The sequence below is a fragment of the Athene noctua genome, chromosome 8, assembly GCF_965140245.1.
Source record: "Athene noctua chromosome 8, bAthNoc1.hap1.1, whole genome shotgun sequence".
NCBI classification, from domain to species: domain Eukaryota; kingdom Metazoa; phylum Chordata; class Aves; order Strigiformes; family Strigidae; genus Athene; species Athene noctua.
The window spans coordinates 28,760,113-28,784,471 of record NC_134044.1 but is presented as its reverse complement, the minus strand read 5'-3'; the positions used below and the strand labels follow the sequence as shown (position 1 = coordinate 28,784,471).

The following is a 24,359-nucleotide window of genomic DNA, read 5'->3' as shown; positions in this document are numbered from 1 at the left end:
TGAACAGCTGTGACTTCAGCTTGAAGTGCTCGGTGTGGGCAGCTGATAAGCTCCTCTGTCATGCCTTCAGCTGAAAATGAGGATTTCTCCGACTTTGGCAGTTGGTTTTTACCTGTCCAGGATGTCCCTTGTGGCAGCTCGTGGGTGACATTGTTGGGGCTGGGAGAAGGGGCCCGCCTGGGGATGCTCTGCCCCTCCTTGCCCGGGGCAGAGGGGCCGCCTCCACCAGCAGCCCTGTGCAGAGCAGCCCGGTGACCGGCACGGGGGTCTCCGTGGCCAAGGCGTGGGGAGGGTGGCCAGGGGCACAGAGAGCTGGGCAACTTTAGCCCTGCTTGTCCCCAGCCCACCGGCTGACGGCGGATGCTCCTGCGTGGCCAGCTGTGCCCACGGGGACGCAGGATCTTACAGTCCGTGGGGCTGATGCAAAGCCAGGCTGGCTTCAGCACCGTTCCATGGAATTCCAGTGTGCGTGCAGCCCAGGGCTTGGTTTGGGCAAGCCTGGTGTGAAAATTTCAGTATTAAGTCTCCAGGAACCGCATAGACGGGGCGTATGGAAGCAGAGTGAATGGGATGCTCAGCTGTGATTTGCTGTGAGTTGCTTCAACGGTTGATAACTGCCACGGAGGCTTTGCCCGAGCAGAAGCCCGGCCTTTCCGGCTGCTCGTTCCCGTCGTTCAGCCGTGACCAACTTTTAGCAGGAGGTTGGGTGCTCCTGCAGCTTGCTCCCCAGCACTGTGTCCCCAGATGCCAGCGTGAGCCTGCGGTGGGAGCAGAAATGTTGATTTAATATCTCCTGGAGCCAGCTCCCAGCTGGATGGGGTGCTGGGGGACAGCGTGGGGGCAGGATCAGTGCTCTGGGGCGGGTCCTGGGTGCTGCAGACCGGGCAGGGTTTGGGGGATGGTGGCAGGTCCTGCCCAAAGAGAGGCAGCTCTCAAAATCAGTAGAACTCGTCCTTCATCGGATGCCTGGTGAGGTAGGGGCTGGTGGAGTGTTGCCAGCCACAAGCTCCCTGTGACCCCTCTCCCCTCCTGCAGCCCTTGCTCAAGCCGTTGCACCCCCCTGCCTCAGTTTCCCCCGTAAGCACATCTGTGGGAGTCGTGTCTTTGATCATGTCATTCAGAGACATGATCTGTTACCAGGCTGGGGCTTCTTGCTCGTTAGGCTTACGGACACTGTGTACTAATTGTCAGCAGTTATCTCCGCTGATTTCCCACGGGCTCCCAGCGCTATCAGTGCACCGACACGCCGGGTAATTGCAATTCTTTGCTGCCCACATGACACAAGCGCTCCTGCAGCCTCCAAAGTTGGGCCTTTGTAAATCTTTTCCGGCTTACCTCTCGACAAGGTTTTGGTTCCGAGGGCTGAATTCTTGCGCTGGTGCTCAGCACAGCCCTGACGGCTCCCCTGGCTTTGGCTGCCCGAGACCTGGGGAATTGCATCAGGAATAGCATCTCGTTGGTGACAAGGCTGATGTTGTATCTTTATGACTAATCCCTGTTTCTGCTCCCAGATCTCACTATATCTAGAGCTGATTTCTCCCCCAGGAGAAGAAGTGGAGGGGAATTTGGAGGAAGAGCTGACTAAACCTCCAGGCTCAGCTGCGATGCTGCTGAATTGAGATAACCTTTAGTTAGGGAAGACGCCTACCAACGGTGATGGAGCTGATATTTTGTGTTCATCTCTGGGGCTGGTTCCTTAGTCCGAGGGAAATCCACCCAGAGAAGCCAAAGGCTTCTTCCAACGGCTGCAACAATGACCCTGTAAAGTCCTCAGCTCCCTTACGTTTGAACCTGAAGTCCTTCCCAGTTTATTTTCTGCTTGAATTGTGTCCCTATTGATAAGCTGTACAGCGTGTGCTGCTTAAAATTAGGTGCTAGCTAAGCTGCCCCTTGTTTTACACCCCAAATACTGATACCCGCCCCCCCTGAGACCCGCTCCCAGGATGCTTCCCCACCCTGGCACTGCCTCCCCCGGCTGCCAGGCGCTCCTGATGCCAGTGGGATTATGTGAAAGGGAGAGACAGCGACTACGCCTGTGACAGGGGTGGGGGCGGGAGAGGAGCCAGCTCGGGGGCTTTTCATCAAACGACATGTTTCTGGACCTGTTCCAGCTCAGAGACCGAACTGGAATATGAGAGACAAAGTTTACAGGAATAAATATGTTCATCGGGGAACATCTGCAAATATTAGGACTCAGGTGCGTTCCCGTGGCGTTTGCGTGAGCAAACCTCTGCTTTGCATTTGCTAAATCTCGCTTTGTATCTTCCCTGTCAGACTGTGGCATCAGCCCAACGGGACCTCCCCAGACATCCCTTCCTGCATGCGGAGGGCAAATGGGGAAAGGGGCTGTCCCCTTTTATCCCTTTTAATACTCCAGTTTGGCCCCATTGGCAAGCCTGCCCAGAGGCCTGGGGAGAATATTTGGGATCGCTTCAAGTCTTTCCTTAAAAACAACGTGGTTGCAGTGCTTGGCTTGGAAAACTGCGATCTGCCGCACCGCTGCTGGAAACAAAGGATGTATTTTTGCATCCCTCCAGTGCGCAGCACGGGAACAGGGCTGGCAGGTGGGTCTTCACCTGCTTTGGACCATCAGAAGGTCATGGCCTAGGTTCTTCTCCCTCCTAATTTGCTGAATTTTTAAAAAATTTATTGTCAGCCCAGTTCAAGATGTCAGTAAGGTGGATCCAGCCCTGGTCCTGGTGCCCAGGGCTCTTCGGCATGTGCCACATCCCAAACGGCTCCTCAGACAGACTCGTACCAGCCTCCCCATGCTCATCCCGGCAGCTTTGCCACCGCGCCTGCGGCAGGACAGAGCCTCTCCCCGGAGCATCCCGGCTCCCCGCGAGCCTGGTTCATGCCCAGGACGTGGCAGGGAGCTCAGCCCTGCGGGGCTCAGGGCTCAGCTCCGGCTGCAGCTGCTGCGCTGCCGATTTGGGGCCGTCAGCAGTTCAAAAATAGCCCTTTATGAGAGCTCTGCCCACACAGGGGCATGAGGGACCCAACTGATGAGGCTCAATTATCTATTTGAGTTCATAAATAATAGATGGCGGCGGCTTTGACCACTAACTCCAGTGCAAGCCTAAACAAAAAATTTTTAACTGCAAAGGCAAACTGATGGAGTTAAAGGTCTGTGCTCACCCTTCAGCCGGTGCGGAGCCTGAGACAGGGTGCGGAGAGGCCGAGCACCTTCTCCCAGAGGGGACACCCATCCCTCCCCCCCGATGCGGGATGCCCAGCCCTGTCTGACGAGCCACTCGTGGCCACCCTGCCCACGCCACCGCAAGGCTGGGGCTCCTGCCCGTGCTGCGGAGGGCTCCAAGGACAGGCTTGAGTGACGGTGCCGTCGGGGACATGGTGTTTGCTGCAGTCATTGAGCACTGGGTACGCAAGGGTTGCGTGTCACATTTTGCAAGGTCTGGAGCAGTTTTAGAGAACAAAGGCCTTTCCCAGCCACCCGGGAGGTGCTGAGCTCTCCCCGCTGCCAGTGCCGCAGTGTTCAGCTGCCCGCTCAGCGCAGCCACTGCTTGGGAGGGCAAAGCACCACTGTGAACCCTGGCACGAGGGCTCTGGAGGGGACCAAGGTGGCCGGACACACGGGGCAGCTGCCTGTCCGCTCCCTCTCCCAGAGCAATGGGTACATCTCAAAACGGTGGGTGCCTGCACCCACAGCAAGCCCGGAGCAGGGTGGTCTGGTCAATTCTTAAATGGGATTTTTTCTGGCTCGCTGCCTGGGTGCTGCTGCTTGCCAGACTGCGGGCTGTGGGACCTTCCAGTCCCCGGTGGCACTGAGGCCACATTCCAGCGGAGGTCACCACATCCCGCCGGCTAAAAATTAATCAGCACTTCGCCAAAGGCGTTTTTCTTCACTCTGTGCCTGAAATTGTGGGTTATTGTCGAAGCACATTAATAAAGAGCTGCTAATGCATCGCATCGCAGCGGTGGGTGTGCTTCGGCGGTGGGGGGGGGCTCTCCCTCCCCCCTGGAAAGGCAGCTGTGGCCTTGACTTAGCCGGGGTCAGAGCAGCGCTCCGTCAGCTCTGCACACCCATTACAGACATCAAAAGGCACAATAAAAATCCTACGGCACAAAGAATTCCTCATCCCACTTTTCTGCCTAAATAAATATCTGCTGGCAAATATAATTAAAGTATGTAAGAAGTATAAAACTCTCGATCTTGTTGTTAACTCAAACCTTCCCAGTGCCGTGGGCTGGCGGGTCCCAGCCTGGAGGGGAGCGATGCTCTGGAGCCCCTTCCCACCCCGGGTCCTTGGGGTGGGGAGAAGAGCAAACCTGCGCTCGCGAAACATCCTGCAGCCGCCCCCCTGCCTGCTGGGGCTCCCAGAGGAGGAGGAACGGCTGCCCGGGGGGGACGGAGCCCCGCAAACTCCCGGAGCCACGTCTGAGACGTGTGATTACCGCCAGGAAAATGACTTTCGCCTCCGATCACGGGCGGTTTCTTCCACTCCTTTGAACATACCCCGGGGTGACCTGTGGGCAAAAATGGCAATTTTTCTTAAAGTGCAGATTTCTTATGTAGAAGCGTGGTGTTAGGAGGGCTGGAACTGCGCTGTAAAGCACGCTCTGTATGCGGATCCCTGCCACCGGGCGAGTGTGGGCTTACAGGAGTCAAAAGCAAATTTCCAACCTGCCAGGTTTGCAGAAACGCACGGGGCAGTCTGGGCTACAAGATTAGTTTGGAAATGGAAGATAAAGCTCTTCTGCTTTTCGAGGTGGAACCAGGTATTTATTTGCAGTATTTCAGGACTTGTGTCTTCTTTTTTCCTTGCATCATGCTACGAGCATTAACCATAATAACTGCCTCATATATTTAGGAATCCATGGTTTAAGTGTTGCTGCAGTTACGAGTAGTTTTAAGCACTCGCATGCAAATGACACTATTATTTTGATATAAAATAACATATTATTTCAGTAGCTCTCCACATCAGGTTGATTTTTATGGCTCATCGTCTGATCTTCAATTTATTGCTGTAAATTAAGACCAATCCAGTGAACAGAATGGATTTACACTGAATTCACGATGCATTTTCCCTCAGGACTGTGGCTTATAATGGCTACAAGGAAGGGAGGAATAACTCAGAGAAGGGGGAAAAGGAACCGGTTGAGTAAACAAAATCTGTACTGATTTGTGCTGCTCTCAAATTCCTAATGGCTCTCCAGGAGTTTGTAGCTGCTAAGTAAGGCTGTGGGTTCGGTGTGGTCTGGACTTTTCTCGTCTCATGCCAGCGATGCAAAAGCCGTGTTTAACACTGCGATGTTAAACCCAGCTTAGACTAAGTCAGATTTAGGTTTGATTGCACATTTACTTACTGTGTAGACTCGAAAAACATGGTCGTGCCAAAGGTATAGTCGCTCCCTGGCTTTCAGGGCTTCAGTAAATGGAGACTGCAGATGTCTGGGCTGAGCGTAAGCACTGAAAATGTACCTCCTCTTCCAGGTGTCGGACAGACCGAAGTCTGGGTTTTTTGCAGTAGACTGTAAGGGTGTTGCCAGCGTGGCTGAGGAGAGGCCCGTGTGGCTAATTCCCATCCGCAGTGCCTGCCCCGCTCCCCCGGAGGCTGTGGCGAAGGCATTTCTGCTGCTCAGGGTTTCTCCTTCTCCCCTCTCTCCCCTGGAGACCCAACTGGGCCAACAACCTCCTACACCAACTTTAGTGAATTGAAAAATGGATTTTTAGTGTTATTTCCAAGTGTTCTAATATTCTTCCTGAAAACATTTTTAATTCATTAAGGCCTTTGGAAACATCTGTCCACCAGCTGAATTATGTATGTTCCAACGAGGTCTTGCTTGGGGAGAAACACGCAACCGGCGGGAGCGGCGCTGGCTGGGGCATTGGCGCAAGCGGGGACTGTCACACGGGGACGGGGGGCAGCGTTGGGCATCGTCTCTGCCCAGCTGTGCCACGATGGTTCCCACCTCCCCAGTGAGTGTGGCACACGAGCTGCTTCTCACCCCCAGCGCGGTGTCCTGGAGCCCACAGTGCACGGTTTGGGGGTGCCGGGTTGCTTGTCCCGCCGTCTGCGTCCCGCTGGGGACAGGAACACTGGGGGGCACCCGGGGGTACAGCAACAAGCCAGCACTTAGTCTGCCGTTGATTCCCCCCTCCCTGTTTTAGTCCTGAGAGCGAGCGACGAGCTAAGGAGAACCAGACTGAACTCAAGGACAAAAGGTGTTTTAAAGAGCGCGTTTTCCATGTCAGCTTTGTTAAGCAGAAGCAAAATGATGGTATTTTAAGGAAGCTCTTAAATAATGCAGTCGCGTTCCGGTGATGAGCTGCGCAGCCTCTCCAGGCTCGGCAGAGCTCGGGCAGCGGTGCGAGGGCAGGGCAGCAGCCTGTGTGGCTGTCCCTGTCACCGTGGGTGGCTGTCACGGCACCGCTGCTCCCCGTGCCACCCGGGCCCAGGTCCCCGCTCCCGGGGCGGTGCCAGCTGGTGGCTGTGCCCCTGACCCGAGGCAGCGTGGGGCAGCTCCCCGGCTTGCGGCAGAGCCTGAAGCAGGGTCCTGCTAGAAGTCACCCTGCTCTGCTCTGCTCACCCCCAACCGCTCCCCGCAGGGTGACATTTTCCATTTAAAATCTGCATGAAAACGTTAATCTAATGTTTAAATGGATGGAAGAAAAGATGTAATGCAGAAACACTGCTAATTTAATTACTTGTGAAGCGCACAGTTTAAGTATTTAAAATGTATTATTTTAGCGTGGCTGCTTTGGCAAAATCCAATTTGAATTTTGAGCACGCTTATTTTTATTTTAGCCTAACATTATAAACTGCCATCTGTAGCACATGTTTGTTAAGAAATTAATTGTCAGTAAGGAAAAGAAAACGCTCTGCATGAGACGCGGTGTGAGCCCAGAGGTTAAAGCTGGGGTGACGTTTTCCCTGCTACAATTCAGCAGACAGCTCCCCTTCGCCTGGGGTGCGACATGTGCTGGGCACAGTGGCAGGAGAGGGGCGGCTCCATGGAGCTGTTACTACAGCTCCTGCTCCAGCAGAATTTCCATTCATCTCGGTATTTGGAAAAGACCCAACAAACCAAGGTCTGGTGGCACGTGGCGGCGGGTAGATGTAACGTCGGTGGATGGATCTTACTGATACAAAGAGGGGTTTGGCTACCGTGTCCCTTACTCTGTTGTTCGGGGTGGCCCGGGCGATGCTTCCCACCGCGGGGGTGAGCAGTGTTTGGTGGGAGCCTCCGGAGCCGTTCCGAGCCGTTTGCTCCCCCACAAACCCTTTTAAAAGCTGCTCACTCTGCGGGGGGTGTGACATCGTCCCTTTGGCAAACCGAGACTTGCTCCTCATGGTACCTGGGTGCGTTAGAAACGTTTCTCAAGCTGCTTTTGAAGGACTATAAAACCTCCCGGCCGGCGGGTGGGAATGGGGAGCGGTGCCTGGTGTCCGGGGTGCCTTGTCCAGGTTGGCCAGGTGCTCGGCCAGGGCTCTGCAGGCACCGTGCTGAAGAGCTTGGGGAGCTGTTTTCTGGCATGGAAGAGCAAACTGAAATAATCAGTGGGACACAGGGCTCGAGAAGCAGTAAGCTTATTGAAAAATAAGGCCCTGGAGCTCCTGGAGGCCCTTTGTTGGTGGCATCCCAAGCAGGTCCTCATGACTTGACTCCCATCGAGGAGCTGGCACATGGCTGGTGCCTGGTTTTTGCTTACAGCATGTAAGAGTGGAGTGAGAGTCCATCCTGGGGCCTTTCACTGGAGCCGACACGCAGTCGGACGCCGTGCACCTGGAGACCCTGGGGTTCAGTAGATGAGATGCCCTCCTCACACGAGAAGGCGTGAGAGGGGCGATAGCTGGGCTGAGGCTGCCAGGATGCCCCGCACCTACACCCGCCCCGCACGGGGCTTGCGTACGTCACCGTGAAAAAATGTGCCCTGTATGTAAACAAGCTGCTTCAGAAATATTTTGGGTACAAAGTTATAAAACTCTTACGGCATATCTATATTTTTTCTGTTGGCGTTACATTTGCCAGAACCCCCGAGCACTGCCTGGGCACAGCATCGGCCGCGCTGGCTGCGAAACTGCTGCCACAGAGTTCAGAAGCGCTTAAAATCTGTCAAAAATGTCCTTTCTCTCTAAAAGGGTAAAAGTCCCACACAGTAATTAAAACAAAAATCCAGTTATCTTTCACAGTGGTCTCCCTGCCTCAGCCTGCTTATTTTTAGAATAGTTCATGCAAACAGCTTTTACCTCAATACTTGTGCAGGAATAAATTGCCCCTCCTGTCCCGGGCCGACCCTGCTGTGGACACTCCTGGGTGTGGCTGCGCCGAGCGCCCAGTGTTTGTCCGGGGCTGCTCAGAGTCCTTCCCCTTCGTTAGTCTTGTGATTTTGTCAGAAATAGCCTCTCCCACCTGTGGAGAAAATATATATTTTCCAGTTCCAGCTTATTCAACCACTTTAGCTGAATGACTAATGCTTTCCAAGGTGGGGGAACGGATGGGGAAGGAAAATCCAGTGATGGGGTTTTTTATTTTTTATTGTGCCTCTTTCATTCTGAAGTAGTACCAGAATGAGAGAAAATGGCATCGGTTATTTAGAACCCTATGGGACGTGTTGACTAGTGACAGCCGGGTCAGCGCCCTACGCACCGGTGTGATTTCCTTCCTGAGTCCCCGCGTGGACAGAGCGGCCTCGCCCTGCTCCGTGTAGGGTTAGGAACTCGTTCCAGGTTTGCTGGGGCGCTGAGGGCTGGGCACCGCCCAAGGGTGATGGGGAGGCAGTGGGTTACCCACGCGTGGGTGTGATGGAGAGCTGGCCGGTCCTCTCTTATTTCTGGAAATAACTTGATTCATTCAAATCCTTTAGGAATTGCAAGATTTTTTTTTTATTTTTTTTTTTTCACAAGGATAACACACAGTCCCCTCAGACACTGGAAATTCTGTACTTTAAAAGCATCGATTGCAGAACGACAAATGTTTTTGCTTTTGCTCTCTTTCATCCTTGGCTGATGAGACGCGGCGGGGGCAGGAGAGCCGTGGGCTGCGCATCGTTCCGGGATGCGGTTGCTGGAATCGGGGCCCTCCCCGGCGGAGTTATTCCCTTGGGAATGCCAGCGCCAACGCTCCCCCCCCTGCTCCGGCATCCTCCCCGCGCTCTCCGCCGGGACACCTCTGGGATGCGCAGCTGACACCGTCGCGAGCAAACTCTCCGCAGCCGTTGCTGTGCTGGTGCGTGTGGCTCCGGCCCTGGCACCCAGCACCCCGGCAGGTTCCCGGCCCGCCGGGAGGGAGGGAGGGAGCAGGGCAGGAGCGTCACCTGCGGGAGCCTCGCTCGTGGCAGGGAGCCCCCGCGGGAGGCTGAGCACGCCGGCACGTCTGCCAGAGCCACGCGCGGCAGCCCCTGCGCTTGGCCGCGGCCCATCTATTTTGCCTTATCTACATTTTAATGCGTCATCGGCAACTTTTCGGAGGATGCAGCCAAAAAAAGCATTTCTGGGGAATTTCAGCTGAAGCGACCACCTACGCACCCGTTGGCCCTACGAGTACGAGAGATGAGTTGGAAGGTGTGAAGAGAGCCAGGAAAGGGGGGGCCAGATGTCATTTAGGCACCTGCTTGTCCCCTTGCTCCGTCCAGCCTGGCCTGGCTGTCCCTCCTGCCACCGAGCTGGGGTTTCCATTGCCCAGGACCCACCTCCTGGCTTCACTGCTATTGTTTTTCAGCCGATCAATACTGTCCTGTTTTGCCTCTGCAGTTATTCTGCTAGCTTTTTTTTTCCTGTTTTATATCATTGACCTAATATTTAACATCACTGCTGCAGCGGTGGGGACAGTCACCAGCTCCCCGAAACCCTGTTTTACTGCGGTGGGGACCACAGGGCATCCACTGCAGAAACACGGATGGGAAGGAAGATGCTCAGGGGAGCACCTGGGACAGTGTAATCCATCCACTTCCACTCTGAAATAGCTTAGAAAAGCAGTGTTCCTCCTGGTGCACCTTCACCACGCTATTGTGGACACGCATGATTAAAATAAAATTCTATTTTATTTCTTAGGCAGAAGAGATTACAAAGCAGTTTTAAAAGAAGCCAACATAAGCACAGTCAAACACTGCAAGTGTAAGATCAAATATTAAAGCAAATTTAAGAGTGCACGTGGTCAGCCAAGGGAATAAATCTGTGTTTTCAGCTCACTCAAGTATCTGCTGGGCCAGCTATGCTGGGCCAGCTTCTGCTACAGCTTTGCGTGTTCATCTACGCTTTGTGTCATTTGAAAATAATGTTAAAAATTTACTGAGATTTTATGCTTTGCACGAAAGTCAGTACTTCAACAGAGCCAGGAGTATCTCTGTCTTTGCTCCAGCTTTACGGCTCGAAGCTGTCCTCGCCTCCTGCCCACGCACGGAGCCTTTCTCCGACACGGTGCCTCGGTCTGAGCATCCAAAGGTCCCGTGGCCAGGAGCTGTTGGGCACGGGGACAGCCGGGCACAGCCGGGCACCACGTGTCTGCCTCGGCCGGGGTGTCTCTTCTGGGTGGTGGGTGAACCCCAAATCCACCCTGTCCCCCTTGGTGGCTGCCGGGATGCACAAGTGCTGCCAGGAGCTTCCGTGCTGCTCCGATGTGCCTGTAGGGAGCAGCTTGGGTGGCCTTTGAACTCGTATTGAGGTGAAACAACTTCCATGTAGAAACAGGGAATATTTCCGAGGGACAAACAGGAAGGTAGCTTGTATTAGAGTAAGAAAAGATACTCGGTAGGACTTTGGTTAAAAATCACCATTCTTGCTTTCCAAGGACTAAGGTTTTAAACCCCATCCTGCAGTAAATCATCTTCGAGGTAGAACGCGATGACGCGGACTTGACGGGCGGTTGAAGGCATCAGCAGAAGCCGCGGCCCTGCCTGGTGAAGCATCGCGCCCATTTCTGTAGCGTTACCCTAAATGAAGTGGGGAGCAGTGATCTGTACCTGCCCCGGCTGTGCAGGTGTCCCAGGGGCACACAGACCTCCCTCACTCCCTTATCTCTGCACGTGTGAACGGGTTTGAAAGACATAAACCAGCGGAAAGCTGCGATTCTGCATCACTGCAATTACTGCTAATACGGGTGGTAATTTAGTGGAAACTGCTGTGCGTGTTGTGAAGTGTTTTGTTCACAAAATGGGAGACAGAAACCATTATTTTTCTCTCTTCCCACCCACACCACTTAGAGACAACCTCCTGCCACCGGAGCTTGCTGAGGGACAGCTACTTGTTGTCTAAAACCTGTAGGTCTTTTTGAGCTGATGAAGCAAAATGAAATCCAGCCTTCAGAGCAGGAAAACCACCCAAGTTAATTAAAGAAGAGAATTAACACCTCCATGTTGCCTCACCCTCGGTTCACAGTGAGGCTAAGCTGCACCGGGGGCTGTTGCAGCCCAGTGCATCGTGAGAAATAAGTAGCATTTACGTGGCTCTGAGATGTTAGGGAGAGCCGAGCATCTTCCCCTGGGGAGGCAGGGAGCTTGGGAGCCCGAGCAGATGCTGACAGGTCCGCCTAGAAACCCGTGAGGAGCCGTGGAGATGGTGTGTTTGCCCAGAGCGCTCAGAAATACGGGGCTCTCCGTGAGTATCCATCCGCCCTCCGCTTCGGCCTTGCCGGGCTAAGGAGATGTCTGCGCGTGAGTCTCGGGGGAAGTTCAGAGGAGCAAGAGCCCTGTAGGTGTGGTCGGGGCTGGAGGGGTAGGTCTTGCTGATGTCACAGCTCCGGGAGCACCCGAGAGGAATATCACCCCAACTTGCACTGGTTTGCACCAGGAAGGCTGAGGAAAGGCTCGGCGATGGTGGAGGGGAGAGCTCGGCCGGGCGGGAGAGGCACGACCCCTCTCCTGCCTGTCCCTGACCCATTGTGCCCGTTTGCACAGAGCCTGGGGACCCCGCAGACCAGCCCCTTCCCCTCGGGATGAGGGGTCCCATCCCACCTTGCTGGGGACAAGCAGGGAAATTCAGGGAGCCGCAGCTGCCCCTTGTCGCCCATTTTAAGGCAGGGAATGGGGTCGGAGTCTGCAATTACCCCCAGCTCGCTTTGCTCCGGGGGTGCAGGGAGGGTCTCTGGCGTTTGAGCGGGGAGAGAAGCAGCAGGTGTGATCAGGAGGCTTCACCACCGCAGGAAGCAGCCGAAGGGTGAGGGCCTCTCTCGGGGCGAGGCGAGCAGAGGCGCCAAGGCCAGCGCCGCTCCGAAGCCCAGCGTCACACTTTGTTGTTCCCCACTCTGCAGGTCGCAGGTGAAGGATGTCGGATGCGCTGCAGCGGCCGAGGGCAATAGGAAAGGGTCTCCACTTTCATCGGGTTTTTGTTGTTACTTGAAACGGCCTCTTTTTTTGAGGGAACAAATTACATATTTTATTCATTTTCTGTGCAGAAAGGAACAGTTCTGGAGCACTAATGGGGATGTTTCTAAGCAACGTTGTTTTCCCACCGCCAGCTTCAGGAACAGTGACTTTTTTTTTTTTTTTACATTTTTGTAGCAATAAACCAAACTATCTGCAGTTTATATGCAGGAAAACAGTGTCATGATTCCCCCAGTTTTGCCTAATCAGGTGGATGCGGGGCTGTATCACCGCCTTGGGGCCCTCCTCACACCCATGAGGGCGCGTGCAGGGGTGCGAGGGGCGCTGCGCTGTGCTGGGGTGCCCCAACCCTCCTTTCTGCAGCAGAGGTGGAGGACGTACGTCCATGAGAACACCTGAAGATGTCAGTGCCTCTCCCAGGGGATGGCTTTGTGCTCTTCCCGATTCCCCCTGCTCTGTTCAAAGCCCTCCTCTCCCACCTCCTTCCCCCCACCTTTAGCTCTCAGGATGTTTTTCACTGGAATACCTGGAAATGCCCGGGGAGCGCTGGGTTTTGCCTCCCCTGCACATCTCCTGCAGGCCAAGGCTGTTGGTGTGACCGTGGGCACCATGGTGTGGGCACGGGCTGCGAGCAATGCCCCTGTGGACCCGGGACCCCCACCCACCATCCCTCCCTGGTAGCCCCCAGGGGCTTGTGAAACAGGGTCCTGGGGGGTCACCTGCCACCAGTGCTCTTTCGATAGGACTGACCCACGCAGGATCTGTACCCTCGGCTTCATATTTCTGGTAGAGGTTGGTTTCTGTGGGCAAAACCACTGACACAAGGCAATTAAACTGGGGCTGGAACAAGCAAAAACCAGCATTATCTGGTTTCTGTAGAGCTTCTAAGCCTGATGATTCTTCTGTGGGTGTGGAGTCGAAAAATGTTTTAGTCATTGTATGTGTTGCAGAGATTTTATTTAAAACTTATGTTTTTCCCTTAGAAAAATCTCTCACTCTTTCTTGCTCTCATTCCTGATAGATATATAGGTAGGTACGTAGGTAGGTGGATAGATAGAAGTATGGGTAGAAGGATGAATAGACAGATGGATAGACAGACACATGGCTAGATAGAAGGATGGATAAACAGGCAGATAGGTGGATAGATAGGGAGATGGATGGACAGGCAGACAGATGGACAGGTAGACAGATGGATGGACAGGCAGATAGGGGGGTTATCCTGTTCCCACTGTACAGGTGGGAATACTGGGAGTAGATAAGCTTAAAGCAGGTTTGCTCAGCACACCTCAGGCTGAAGCAAAGCCGCTCGGCAGCTTCGTCTTCCAAGCAGCTCAACCATCACTTACTGCTTTAAACCTTAAACTCTTTGTTTTTGGCCTCCACCAAACATGAGGTTGTTTTGGGGATATTTCCAGGCTGGCTGGATGCAGGGGCAGGGGCCGTCAGCACCCAGAACTGGCTCTGGCTGGGATCACAACGCAGCAGGTAAGCTCAGCCTGGTGTCAGACGCTGGGCGAGGTTTATCCTGCGCACGGAGGCAGATGGTTTGGGGTGGAAGAAGAGCCACCCCCTCCTCTGCAAACCAGCAGAGACCTGGTGGGGTTATGGAGGCAGAGGTGCTCCGAACAGTGAGGGACAGCAGCAAAACAGCCCTCCCACCTCTATAACCAGGATGTATTTCTTTATAATTGCTTTGTTCCTTAATGATAGGAGGGACCACTTGTGGGTTAATGAGTTGATTAAGCAGCACAGGTGGCTCAGACCATAAATCCCTGCTGGGAGGGTACTGGGAGCTGCTGCTGCCCCATGCAAGAGGCTTGTGATGGGCCTCAAGCTGCTGCGGCTCTCCCAGCCCTGTGTGCAAGGGAACGTGTCTGGTACCTGGGTGATGGTGTGGTGGGGCTGGGGCATTTGTGGTGTGGGTTGTCTTCAAGATGGGAGTTATTTTTCCCCGCTGTTTGTTAAAGCATGAGGGGAAATGGGTTTGCTCTGCACCAGGGCTGGGTACTGGGGTAGGTGTTCTCTCCTGTTGGGGAAACTGGGCCTGTGTGTGTTTTTGGGGACCCCCCCCTTGCTAGATGTGGCTCTGGAGGGATGGTGAAGGCATCTGCCAGCAATGACCGAGGGGTGCTCAGCATTTCCTGAGCATAAGGAGTGACCTCAGCAGCTACTCGTGGTTCCGTCCGGCCTGGTGTTACAGCTGCCTCTGGTGATGCAGCATTTGCTGCCATTGATGGGCTGGCTTAGGATCCCCCTTCACTAGAACTAATTAAAAGTGAGTAATTATGATTGCTTTCTGCCCTATGCTGCAGGAGATGAACACTATTCCTGCCATATGGCATGGGCTGCTTTGAAGGCACGTTTTCTCCCCTGTCTTCTCCCCTTTTTCTTTTAATTAAAGAAACTGCCAGGTCTGAAAGTCCCCCAGGCCTGGCTGGGCGCTGGGCACCACGCCACTGCCCGCACGGTGCTGGTGGCAGAGCTGGCTGTGGCCCGTGGTGGTGCTTTGCTGCTGGGGGTGGGAGGATGTGGGTGTCTGTGTGGTTTTAGGGGGCCCCTCTACCCCAAAGCCCGTGGGAGGTACCTGGCACTGATGCAAAGGCAGAGGCTGAATTAGGCACTTAACTAAAGGCCCCTCCTGCAGCTGCCTGGGTGCACGGAGCCTGCTTCGGGGTGGGTTCAGCTCCTCTCCATCCTGGGGGAGACCAAGGTTCTTGGCTACGCAATGGGGACCTTCCTCTGCTGACACCCAGGTGCCTGGCTCGGGGGGTGTGAGGTCTGGGGGTGTTGTGAGGGGTGCAGGATGTGTTGCCTCATCAGCAGCTAGTCATAAAAATGTCACTGTGGTGATGGTTTTTTTTTTACCAAATCCTCTCTCTGGATACCTTCTGCCAGAGCCAAGTCTTGGCCCTGCTGCTCCCCAGCCTGGCAGCGAGACTTTGCTGCTGGGGCAGCTGCCTCGGCCTCGAGATGCTCTTTGTTCCCTGGCTTGGAAAAGCAGGCGGGAGGGCACAGGGCAGGTCTGTGAGAGCGGAGCAAGCCCACGAGCCCTGCCACACGCCCTCCTCGCTGCCAGGCTGGGGAAGAGCCAAGTTTTAGGAGGGATGTGACCAGGGCAGGGTGGGATGAGCCTGGAGCAGGGATCTCCCAGGAGGAGCGGGCAGGGGGATCCCAGGGAGCCGTGAGAAACGAGGGGAAAGCCGGAGAGCAGCCGGGCTGTGGGGTCTCTGGAGAGGATGAGGCTTGGCTCTGGCAGGAGGGATCTAGCGGGGGCTCCTCCGGGCACTGCTGGTGTGAGGCAAGGGCTGTGCGCTCTTCACAGACGTGCAATTTCACTTGAAAAGGTTTTTCTCAGCCCGGGTGAGGCAAACTCTTAAGGACCATGGGATTATAATTGGCCACCCCCCATGTACCCTGTGAGTTAATTGGGGCAGCAGCATCACAGGGAAAGACTGATCTTTTCAGGAAGAAATGGGTTTAGTGTTACTTAAAAAGCTGGCTTAAGCAGAGATCTGGAAGAGACTTGCAAATAGCAATTCCAGCGACAAGGCTTTGCTAATGCATAACGGAGCGGAATAGAGGAAACAAAAAGCTTTGATTAAATACTGCAGAAACTTCAGAATAGGAAGATACAGTGGAGCATGTCTGAAAGGAGGAGCTGGTGGCTCTGGTGAGCGGGACAGTCACTGCAAAGGCCCAGGAAGGAATGGCACTGCCCAAACCTCTGCCGGGTTGGGTTTTGCAAGATGAGCCGGGCTGTTGTGGGTTAGAAAATGGGGAAAACCCTGCCACCAGGCTGTTGTGGCTTTGTCCTTCGTGTCCCTCTTCACCCTCAGCCAGAGCCACCGTGTGCCCGTCTCTGCAAGCTCAGGAAGAGCCTGTGGAACCCCAGCTGGTAGCCAGTTCCAAGTTTATTTTTGTAGAGATTTCATATGATTAACAGTTACTTGTATTATGCTGTTATATGCAGATTTATGTTGATGAAGTGATGCCCATGCATGCCCCGGGGCAGTTAGGAAGATTGCAGGGTAGCTTGAGTAAGGCTTTTAAAAGCAAAACCAGCAATGAGGGGAAGAGTTTCCAGCTGACTTGTAAATCTTTCTGCCTCATTACAGGAATGGTTTCAGGCTTGCAGGTAGCCAGCAATGCTGAGATGTTACCCCCATCAAATATTCTTCCCGAGAAGGAGTTAAATGGGTTTAGGATTGCTGCACAATCAAATTCTTATTTTTTGTCACCAAATCTTAATTTTAAACCTTGGGTTCTTTTTAACTAAAATTAATATTTCAGATATAATCTAATCTTCCTACATGGCCACATCACAAGGAAAAATCCCCTGGGAATGGATTTTACCCTCCTTTGCTCCCAAAATTCTTGAAATACTCTATTTTTTTCCCCCTGCCTTTTTACTGTCAGGCTTTATCCCAGGTGCCTCTCATTGCTCTCATCAGCCCACTGTGTTTCTGCAGAACACATTAATCCCCTCTTTTCCCTTTCTGCTGCTTTTTGACTTCCTGATGCTGAACCAAAGAGCTCTCAAAGTCAAAAGCTGCCACCTTGCCCTTTCTTATGCATGTTGAACCTTGTCTCCTCAGACACATAACAAGCTCTTCTTACCCATCATTCAGATCTGATACATCTCTATCAGGTATTTTCCTTGGTTTTGCCCATAACTTTGCTCACAGCCAAGTGGCTAACAAGCAATATGCTCCCCCTGCCCCAGGTTTGGGGACCCAAAGGCTTTTGCAGGGCTGGATCTGGGTTGTGCTCGTGGTGGCTGGTCTCTGTGTCCCTGCACTGGCTGGTGTCAGCCTGTGAGCACCCACCTCATTTAACCTCTTGTTCTAGCAGAATTATTAACTCAGGTGTATTCAGCAGCACAGCAGGTCCAGAACCAACCTTTTCTGAGTATTATTTCTTCTGTGTTTAAAAACTAACCTGTGCGGTGGGGTTTTGGTTGTGTTTTTTTCTCTCCATTTATGAATGAGCATCTGTGGCAGGATGCAGGGAGCCATGCTCGGTCCCCAGCCTGGGCTGGAGCCACCGGCAGGGACTGGTGCTGGAAACAAGGGAGATGGGAATGAGTCACAGAGCGAATCTGAGCGCGGTTTTGTGCCTTTGAGCCACAGAGACCTGAGAAGTGCTGCCTAGGCAGAGGCTCTGCTGTTTGCTGCAGCCTGGGGAGAGGCTAGAGCAGTTCTGTGAAGATTTTCCCATTCTCTGTGCAGCTGAAATAACCCTTCATCTCTGGAGCTGATGCCTGCTCAGCTGGGGTGCTGCTTGCCGGAGCACCAGGCAAAAAACCAAGCTCATCCCGGTCAAAATCCCTACAACGCTGGGGACTGCTCCAGGGAGGAGGAAGGAGCAGACACAGATGTGGTGCACGTGAAGCTCCCCTTGCTAGCAAGAGCAAGTGAGAACTTTGTTTCTCTGGGCGAAGGCCTGTCAAGAGGCAGAGGGGCTGGTAACCAGCCCGGTGGCTGTGCTGCCCCTTTGGGTCCCGCTGCTCAATTTGCTCCTTTCCAGCGGGAAGGTGCCGTTCCCTGCCAGCCGTGGGGTCCCAGCCCTGGGGGGCGCAGGGATGATGGCCCCTTCCCAACCTTATCGCCACCGGGGATGGTAGCACATGCTGCTGGTTCTTGGCATGGTGTTGGCTGGTGTTCAGGGACTGGTGCTGCCCATCAAACACCACCGAGAACTGGCGCTTCCTCGGGAAATGGATGCGCCCTCCGCTTGGAAAAGCCTAGTCAAGGGAAATGTCATCCCTCCCCACACGCTGTTTTGGTACCTCGGTGTATTTTTAACAACATCCCCGAGTTACAAGCTGTGTTTTCAGTGAATCAGGCATTAATCTCCTGCGCTCGTTAACCCAGCGCAATCTGGCGAAGGCGCCGGTGTTGCGGGGATGGTTGTGTTCGCCCAAACTCCTGGCTGCGCAGGCAGGGAAAGTGTCACCTTTGGTTTATGCCAGGAAAAAAGAGCTTTGTTAAACCAGCGTGCCAGGCTGGGCTCATGGACTTCACATCCCCTCATCTTTTGCCGTCCCCTGCCCTGTTTGGTCCCAGGGATAGGGCAGTTCTGCCATGGTACTCTCGCCTGCCCCATGGAGAAGGGAACTGGACAGATTTAAAGTTAAAATAAACCTCTCAGAGTACAGACAACAGGAACAGTGTGGCATGTCCCTTCCCTTTGTGAAATGTTACTGCCCTATGGACCTCAATGTGATGAGTGTGGCTATAGATGTCCTTTATAAAAGGTTTTGGTGACCCAGGTGCTTTCAGTGAGGTTTACACAGCTCCTGCCTTGAGCATGGAGTGGGGCTGCCTGCAAACCCCCTCACCTTCTGTGCAGCAGGGGCTGTCCGTGAGCCCGCCTCATCCTGTCCCCTCAGGTCAGGCACAGGAGCACTGGGCTTCGGGCTTTGCTTTTAGAACAGTTCAGGGGTGAGGCGTTGAATGCCTTTGGGTCTTGCTTGTGGGGTAAGTCTGGGGTAAGGGAAAGAAGCTGGTTTTAGATCAGCAGCTAGAAGCAGTTAGGAAGGTGCCACGGCAGGCTGCAGCCAGAGGGACGGGTCCTGGGTTGGATGAACTGGTGGTAACAGCAGATAAGCTGGTTACAGCAGCGTTGACGCTTCTCTGCGCGTGGCGGGTTGGGCAGTGATTTATGGGGAGCGATGCAATTGCTCCAGTTCTGAAAAGTGCAAGGGAAGCTGAATATCAGTGAGGGAAGAAGCAAGATAGCTGTGCTAATGAAAAAAGAAAAGTATGTATGTGTAAGAGCTGATTTTTTAATCAGCTGCTTCTAGGTTACGCAAAGCGATCCTGAGAGATTGGAGGCTCCTGCAACGTCCTCTTTAATGGCTACTTCATCACTCAGCAGTGCTGACTTCTAATTTGAAAAGGGTTTATTATTTTTTTTTTTCTCCTCCGGAAAGAGTGATTAAACAGTGCCAGCAGAACCCCCAGAGCAGTGGTGGTGCCAGCTGTCGGGGCAAGTAAGCTCGGGACTGACAGCCTCGGGCGGCACTGCTGGGCTCGGGTACCACCACTTGCAGATGCTCGTGGGTGCTGACTGATGATTACTGAGAAAAAAATGCATGAAAACACTGTCTCCTTTCCTGGTGGGATGTAGTTTTGCCCAGCCACTGTGTCCTGTGCAGAGAGCCTCGCCAGGTCGGGCCTGAGCCCTTGGGTTGCGGGGTCAATTATTTTGTATAAAATTCATCCAATTATTCTGTATAAAAAGATCATTTCTGGCCTTGAAAAATATTGCTGAGAGCTTCCACCGCCAGCCCAGAAAACCTCAAGCTGTCTATGACTGCTCAGGAGGGCAATGGCAGAGCCCCCCCACTTTCCCAGCTGATTTCCCCCCCCCTCATCCCTCTGGACCCCCTGCACCCTGCGCAGGGGGGTTCCCTGTGGAAGGGACCTGCAGCCGTTCAGCTGTGCCTTGCCCGGGGGGATGCTCAGCCCGTGCAGGGCCGGAGCAGCCGATGCCAACCGGGCACCCTGGGCATCACCAGAGCCGGGGTGTGCTCGCTGTGTCGCCTCGGTGGCTCCAGCACGGCCCTCCCCGGCGGGCTGTGTGGGCTGCGGCCCCACCAGCTCTGCTGAATTGCCTCAGACTGGGGAATTAGTGCAATGGAAGCACAAAGAGCTTTTACTGGCCAGTTACTTAGAAACCAACCATTGATTTTACTTGGCAATTTTGCAGCTTCCGGGCATGTCTCTGTGTATATATATCTGTGTGTGTGATACATCTACACATACACCTGCAAGCTGCGGAACAGATATATATATATAGAGATATAAATTTTCTTTTTTGCTTGGTGGTTTTTGGTTTTATTTTGTTGTTGTTCTGATTTTTAGGGGGGTAGCAGAGAACCAGGTCTTGAGAAGCGTTACTCCTTTGGACAAATAACTGCTCTGCTGTAGGACCAGCGATCAAATCCATGGCTGTGGGCTTTTAAGCAGCCCAGGGAAGCGAGTCACCCCGAGCGGGCTGAGCTTTCGGCTGGTTTTGTGGCTTCGTGCGTTGGGGTGGCCGCTTTGCTTTCACACTACCTGCCCGTTAGAGCGCAGTTGGGCGGAAGGCTTGGGAGGGCTGGAAGTGATGGGAGTAGCTGGGGTGATGCTTTCCCGGCTGGACCACAGGCTCAGGTAACTCCTCCGGAGCAGCTGCTGAGCAAGAGGGACCTTGTGCTGCAAAGACTCGACATTTTCAGTTCTCCTGACTTACAGACGTAATTTTTTTTTTTGAGTACCCAGGTCACGTGTACTCTAAGTAAATGGCAGAGACAGCTTTAGAAATTCAAACACGATTTCTGTCCAGTTTTGTCAGCAGGCCAGGCTCTGCCAGGAGCTGGTTATGGCTCTCTGGAGCAAAACCTGGCGCGTGTGTGTGCTTTACCCTCCATGTCCCCAGTGCGCAGAGGGATGAGCCCTGATGTAGCTTTGTGGCACGGGGGGGGACAGGGGACTGCGGGGAGGGAGGGCAGGACAGTCAGCTGGTACATGGGCTGAGACCCCAAGACAGACCCTGCTGCTGGGGGGAGCAACATCCTCTAGAAATGCATCCAAATACCAGAGGGTTTCACTTCCACTATATGTACATCTGTATGCATTTATATTATGCCTATGTGTAATGGGCATGTATATGGATTTATAGATATATAAACAGACATGTGTGTATATTTATATCCCTGTAGAGAGCAGGGTACAGCTCCGTGGCCAAGCTGTGCCCTCGCAGCCGTGTCCCTGCGCAGAGCCAGACTTTGAAAGACAAAGAACAGCTCAGCGAGAAAGAGGACTTAAAAAACCCCTCTTCTACCAAATAAGCGTAAACCGGAAAGGCACCGTAGCACTTGACTTCTCCAAAGAGCTTTATACAGCGAGTGGGCTGTCTCCAGAAGTAACGTGGAAATCCCATCCCGTGAGCCTGAGCTCCTCTCGCCCGCCCGAGGCGGCGGCTCTGTCTGGAACACGCAGGCAGCTGCCGGGTATTTGCCTTTGAACTTTCAGGGTTATACTTTGTGCTGGTGAGGATTGGCATCACTTGTGCTATTCTGTGCACTGTGGGGTTTTGGTATGTAGGGGTCCAGCTGTGCTTTAGCTCAAAATAATAAAGAAAAAAAGGAAAAAAAAAAAATAATGGAAAAGGAAAAAAAATCAGGTCAGTGCCTGCCCCAACTGTGCTGTGAGCCTGGGGGCTCGTGGTGCTGGAAATGCAGCTCCAGCTTCACAAATAGCTACTGGAAGGCAAATTCCTTTCAGCTGTGCAAAATTTGGGGTGCAGCAGTGGTGTTGGGGGGCCCTGGGGAGGGCTGCAGTCGGGCTGGCTCCCCTGACCTCCCCGGCAGTGCCTGCGGTTGCTCTCCAGTGTGGGAAACGGTGCTGTGGCAGCGGCTACCCGGCATGGCCACAAAATCAAGCGTGTAAAAAGAGAAAGAGCTGAAGGAGCAAGGCATGACCTGCACTAGTGCCTGTCCTACCCCCTTCACTATCCCCTGCACGGGGATGAGCAGAGCTTTTTATTTTATTTGGCTTTAAATAATTCATCAGGAGCAGCAAAAAGTGCAGCGATTGTTTGCGGCGCTCTGCAGTGGAAGGTAGATAGATGGTCCCTAAATTATACCTTGATCTGGCAAAAAAATTGCACAGATCCAGCTGTAACATAAAGGTTAAAGCAGGAGGGTATAATTAAAAGGGTATTTTGTGCTGCAGTGATAGGTTTAAGTTAGGATAGGGGTTTAATGTATGGCACATTTCAAGGCCTCATGGCTAATTATCTTGTCTCCAGCCTGGCTCTGGGAGGTGGGGAGAAGGGTAAGAAATTTATCTTGCAGATGCTGAGAAGTAGCTGGTGTTGGGGATGAAGGTGCTGCCTCCCCTTGGGCTGGGGAGTCATGAGCTGTTGCATTCAGGGGGGAATCCATGAGCTTGGGAGCCTCGGTGATGGATGTGAATGCTCTTATGAGTGTGAGAGTGAATAAAACCAAAGAAGTGAGGCTGAATAAGGGGAATATTTAATCAATGAATAGGAACTGATGGTGAAAGCGAGGGAAACGCAGGTGCCTTATTCATGGCTACAAAATGACATCAGGTGTGTGTCACATCCCAATGTATCTGGGTTTGTTCCCAGCCCTGCAGTGCTCCCACCCGTCTCCACACCAGTCAGGGAGCATCTCAGCTGGGGGGGGGTCTGCCCCTTTTGGAGGAAAACAGGTGATTTGGTTAAAAGCAGGGACTCATCTTCTCCACCTGCTGGTTTCCTAAGGGGTGAAGTTGTGTGTCCCTTGAGGGCTTAACAATATTCTCTAATTGTTTTCTTTTCCTTCTAGAAACCTTGGAAAATCCGGACTGAGAGTCTCGTGCCTCGGGCTGGGTGAGTAACCTCCGCGGCCACCGCACGTCCTGCAGCCGCACGCGGCTCTGGAGTAGTGGTAGTGGCTCTTGTTTCTGAATTAAAAAAAAAAAAAGTGTGGTTTCTCAGAGCCCCAGCCTGCGCTTGCCCGTGCAGGTGGCTGGCCCAGAAGCCCTTACGGGTGGTAATAACAGCTCCGTGCAGCAGCCACGGCGCCCGCCCGCGGCAGGAGGGGATGCTTTCCACCCATAGCGCTGGCTGGAACTGTGCGAGTGTTTGTGGCATAAAATGCTTCCGATATGACCCGATGCCCGTGAGGGACAGCCGGCAGACCACATCTGAGATATCTGTGAATGTCCCCAAGAGCTTTCAGCGTCAGAGCCCCAGTGCTGGGGAACGACCCTGCCTGGGCTGCGGGCAGGTTTTTATTTTGTTTTATCCAGTGCATGTACCTTGTTATTTCTGCTCCGTGCTGATTTGAAAACTGAAGACTACCTTATCAATATTTTATCTTATCAATATTTTATCCAAAAGGGCATCTACAGGCACTGCAGCTCATACGTGCTGGCCCCGCAGCAGTGCTGCCGGTAAGAGTGTGTGCGATGGGCTGGGCAGCTCCTGACGGCTTTACTCGGGCGAGGAATTTCTTTGACAGTGTTTGAACTGCTCACGTGAAGAATGCTTAGAAGTGTGTATATATATATAACCCCCAAAGCTCACCAAGCGCTGTGGAAAGGAGGAAGCTGTTTTTCTGGCTGCGAGCACTTTCCCGTGGTGTAAGGCTGGGACATGGGGAGTGTGGAGCCCCCAGGGGTGGATGCTCTGCTCTGCCAGGGCCCCTCCAGCCCCGGCTTAAAGGGGGTTCTGTGTTCCCCCGGGGGTCAGGGGTGCTGGCATGGGGAGGTGGAGGCACTGGCATGTCTTTAGGGAAGCAGTTGGGTGTGCGGGGCTCCCGTGCTGCTGCCTTGGGGGCAAACGGGTGAAGGCAGGAGCAGGCAAGGACCTGGGCTCTGCCTGAATCTGGTGCCTGCTGTGGCTATGGACATCCCCGTCCAGCTCCCGGCTCCATCCCCAGCTGGTGCCTGTGCTCACAGGGCAGGTGACCGGGGGGTTAGCTTGATTTTTCCAGCACGCTTTGAGATTTGATTTTAAAATAGAGTGAAATGTGAAAGTCACCCTGCATCACAAGTCATATAAATAAGGCCTATTCCACCAAGAAGGGCTCTTGTGGTTAAAATAGATGCAGGCTTTGAAAAGAGTTGTTTTCTTATCTGTGCAGAGCTTTTATTTATCATCCTTGGAGTTCACCAAGAGCTAATGTTGTGGTGGGGAAGGGAAGGAAGTAGCAGCAGGAAAAAGCATTTTGCAGAGCTTTTCTTTAATTTCGAGCATGTGGAACTGCAGCAGCATCTAAATATATTGAGCCTTTGTGAGCGCAGCTGCGTGGGATAAGTGGGGGCTGAGCAGGGAGCAAGCGGCTGCTCTGGGCAAGGGCAGGGCTGGGGGAGAGTGGTTGGGCATCTCGGCCGGTGCCCCAGCTGTGAGCCCTACGGCCCCGTGTGTGCAGGGAGAGGGGGACTGGCAAGTCTGCAATTCACTCGCCACCTTCTCTTGAACGTCCAGGTATTTCTTCTGCAGCACAGCACGCCCTCCCCTCCCGCTGCAGATCCTTCGGGGTAGCTTATATGACTTTCCGAAATAGCTTCTCTTTCAG

At 53.5% G+C, this 24,359-nt stretch overlaps 1 protein-coding gene across 5 annotated transcripts in view; it reads left to right on the top strand.

The window, feature by feature from the left end:
• KCNAB1 (potassium voltage-gated channel subfamily A regulatory beta subunit 1) overlaps positions 1-24,359 on the top strand; it is a 72,014-nt gene that overhangs the window by 23,949 nt on the left and 23,706 nt on the right. For all 5 annotated transcript variants that reach the window (XM_074911960.1, XM_074911956.1, XM_074911957.1 and 2 more), the window contains exon 2: positions 22,623-22,666. In XM_074911960.1, coding sequence (XP_074768061.1) covers positions 22,623-22,666 — 44 coding nt within the window. The remainder of the gene's footprint in view (positions 1-22,622; positions 22,667-24,359) is intronic.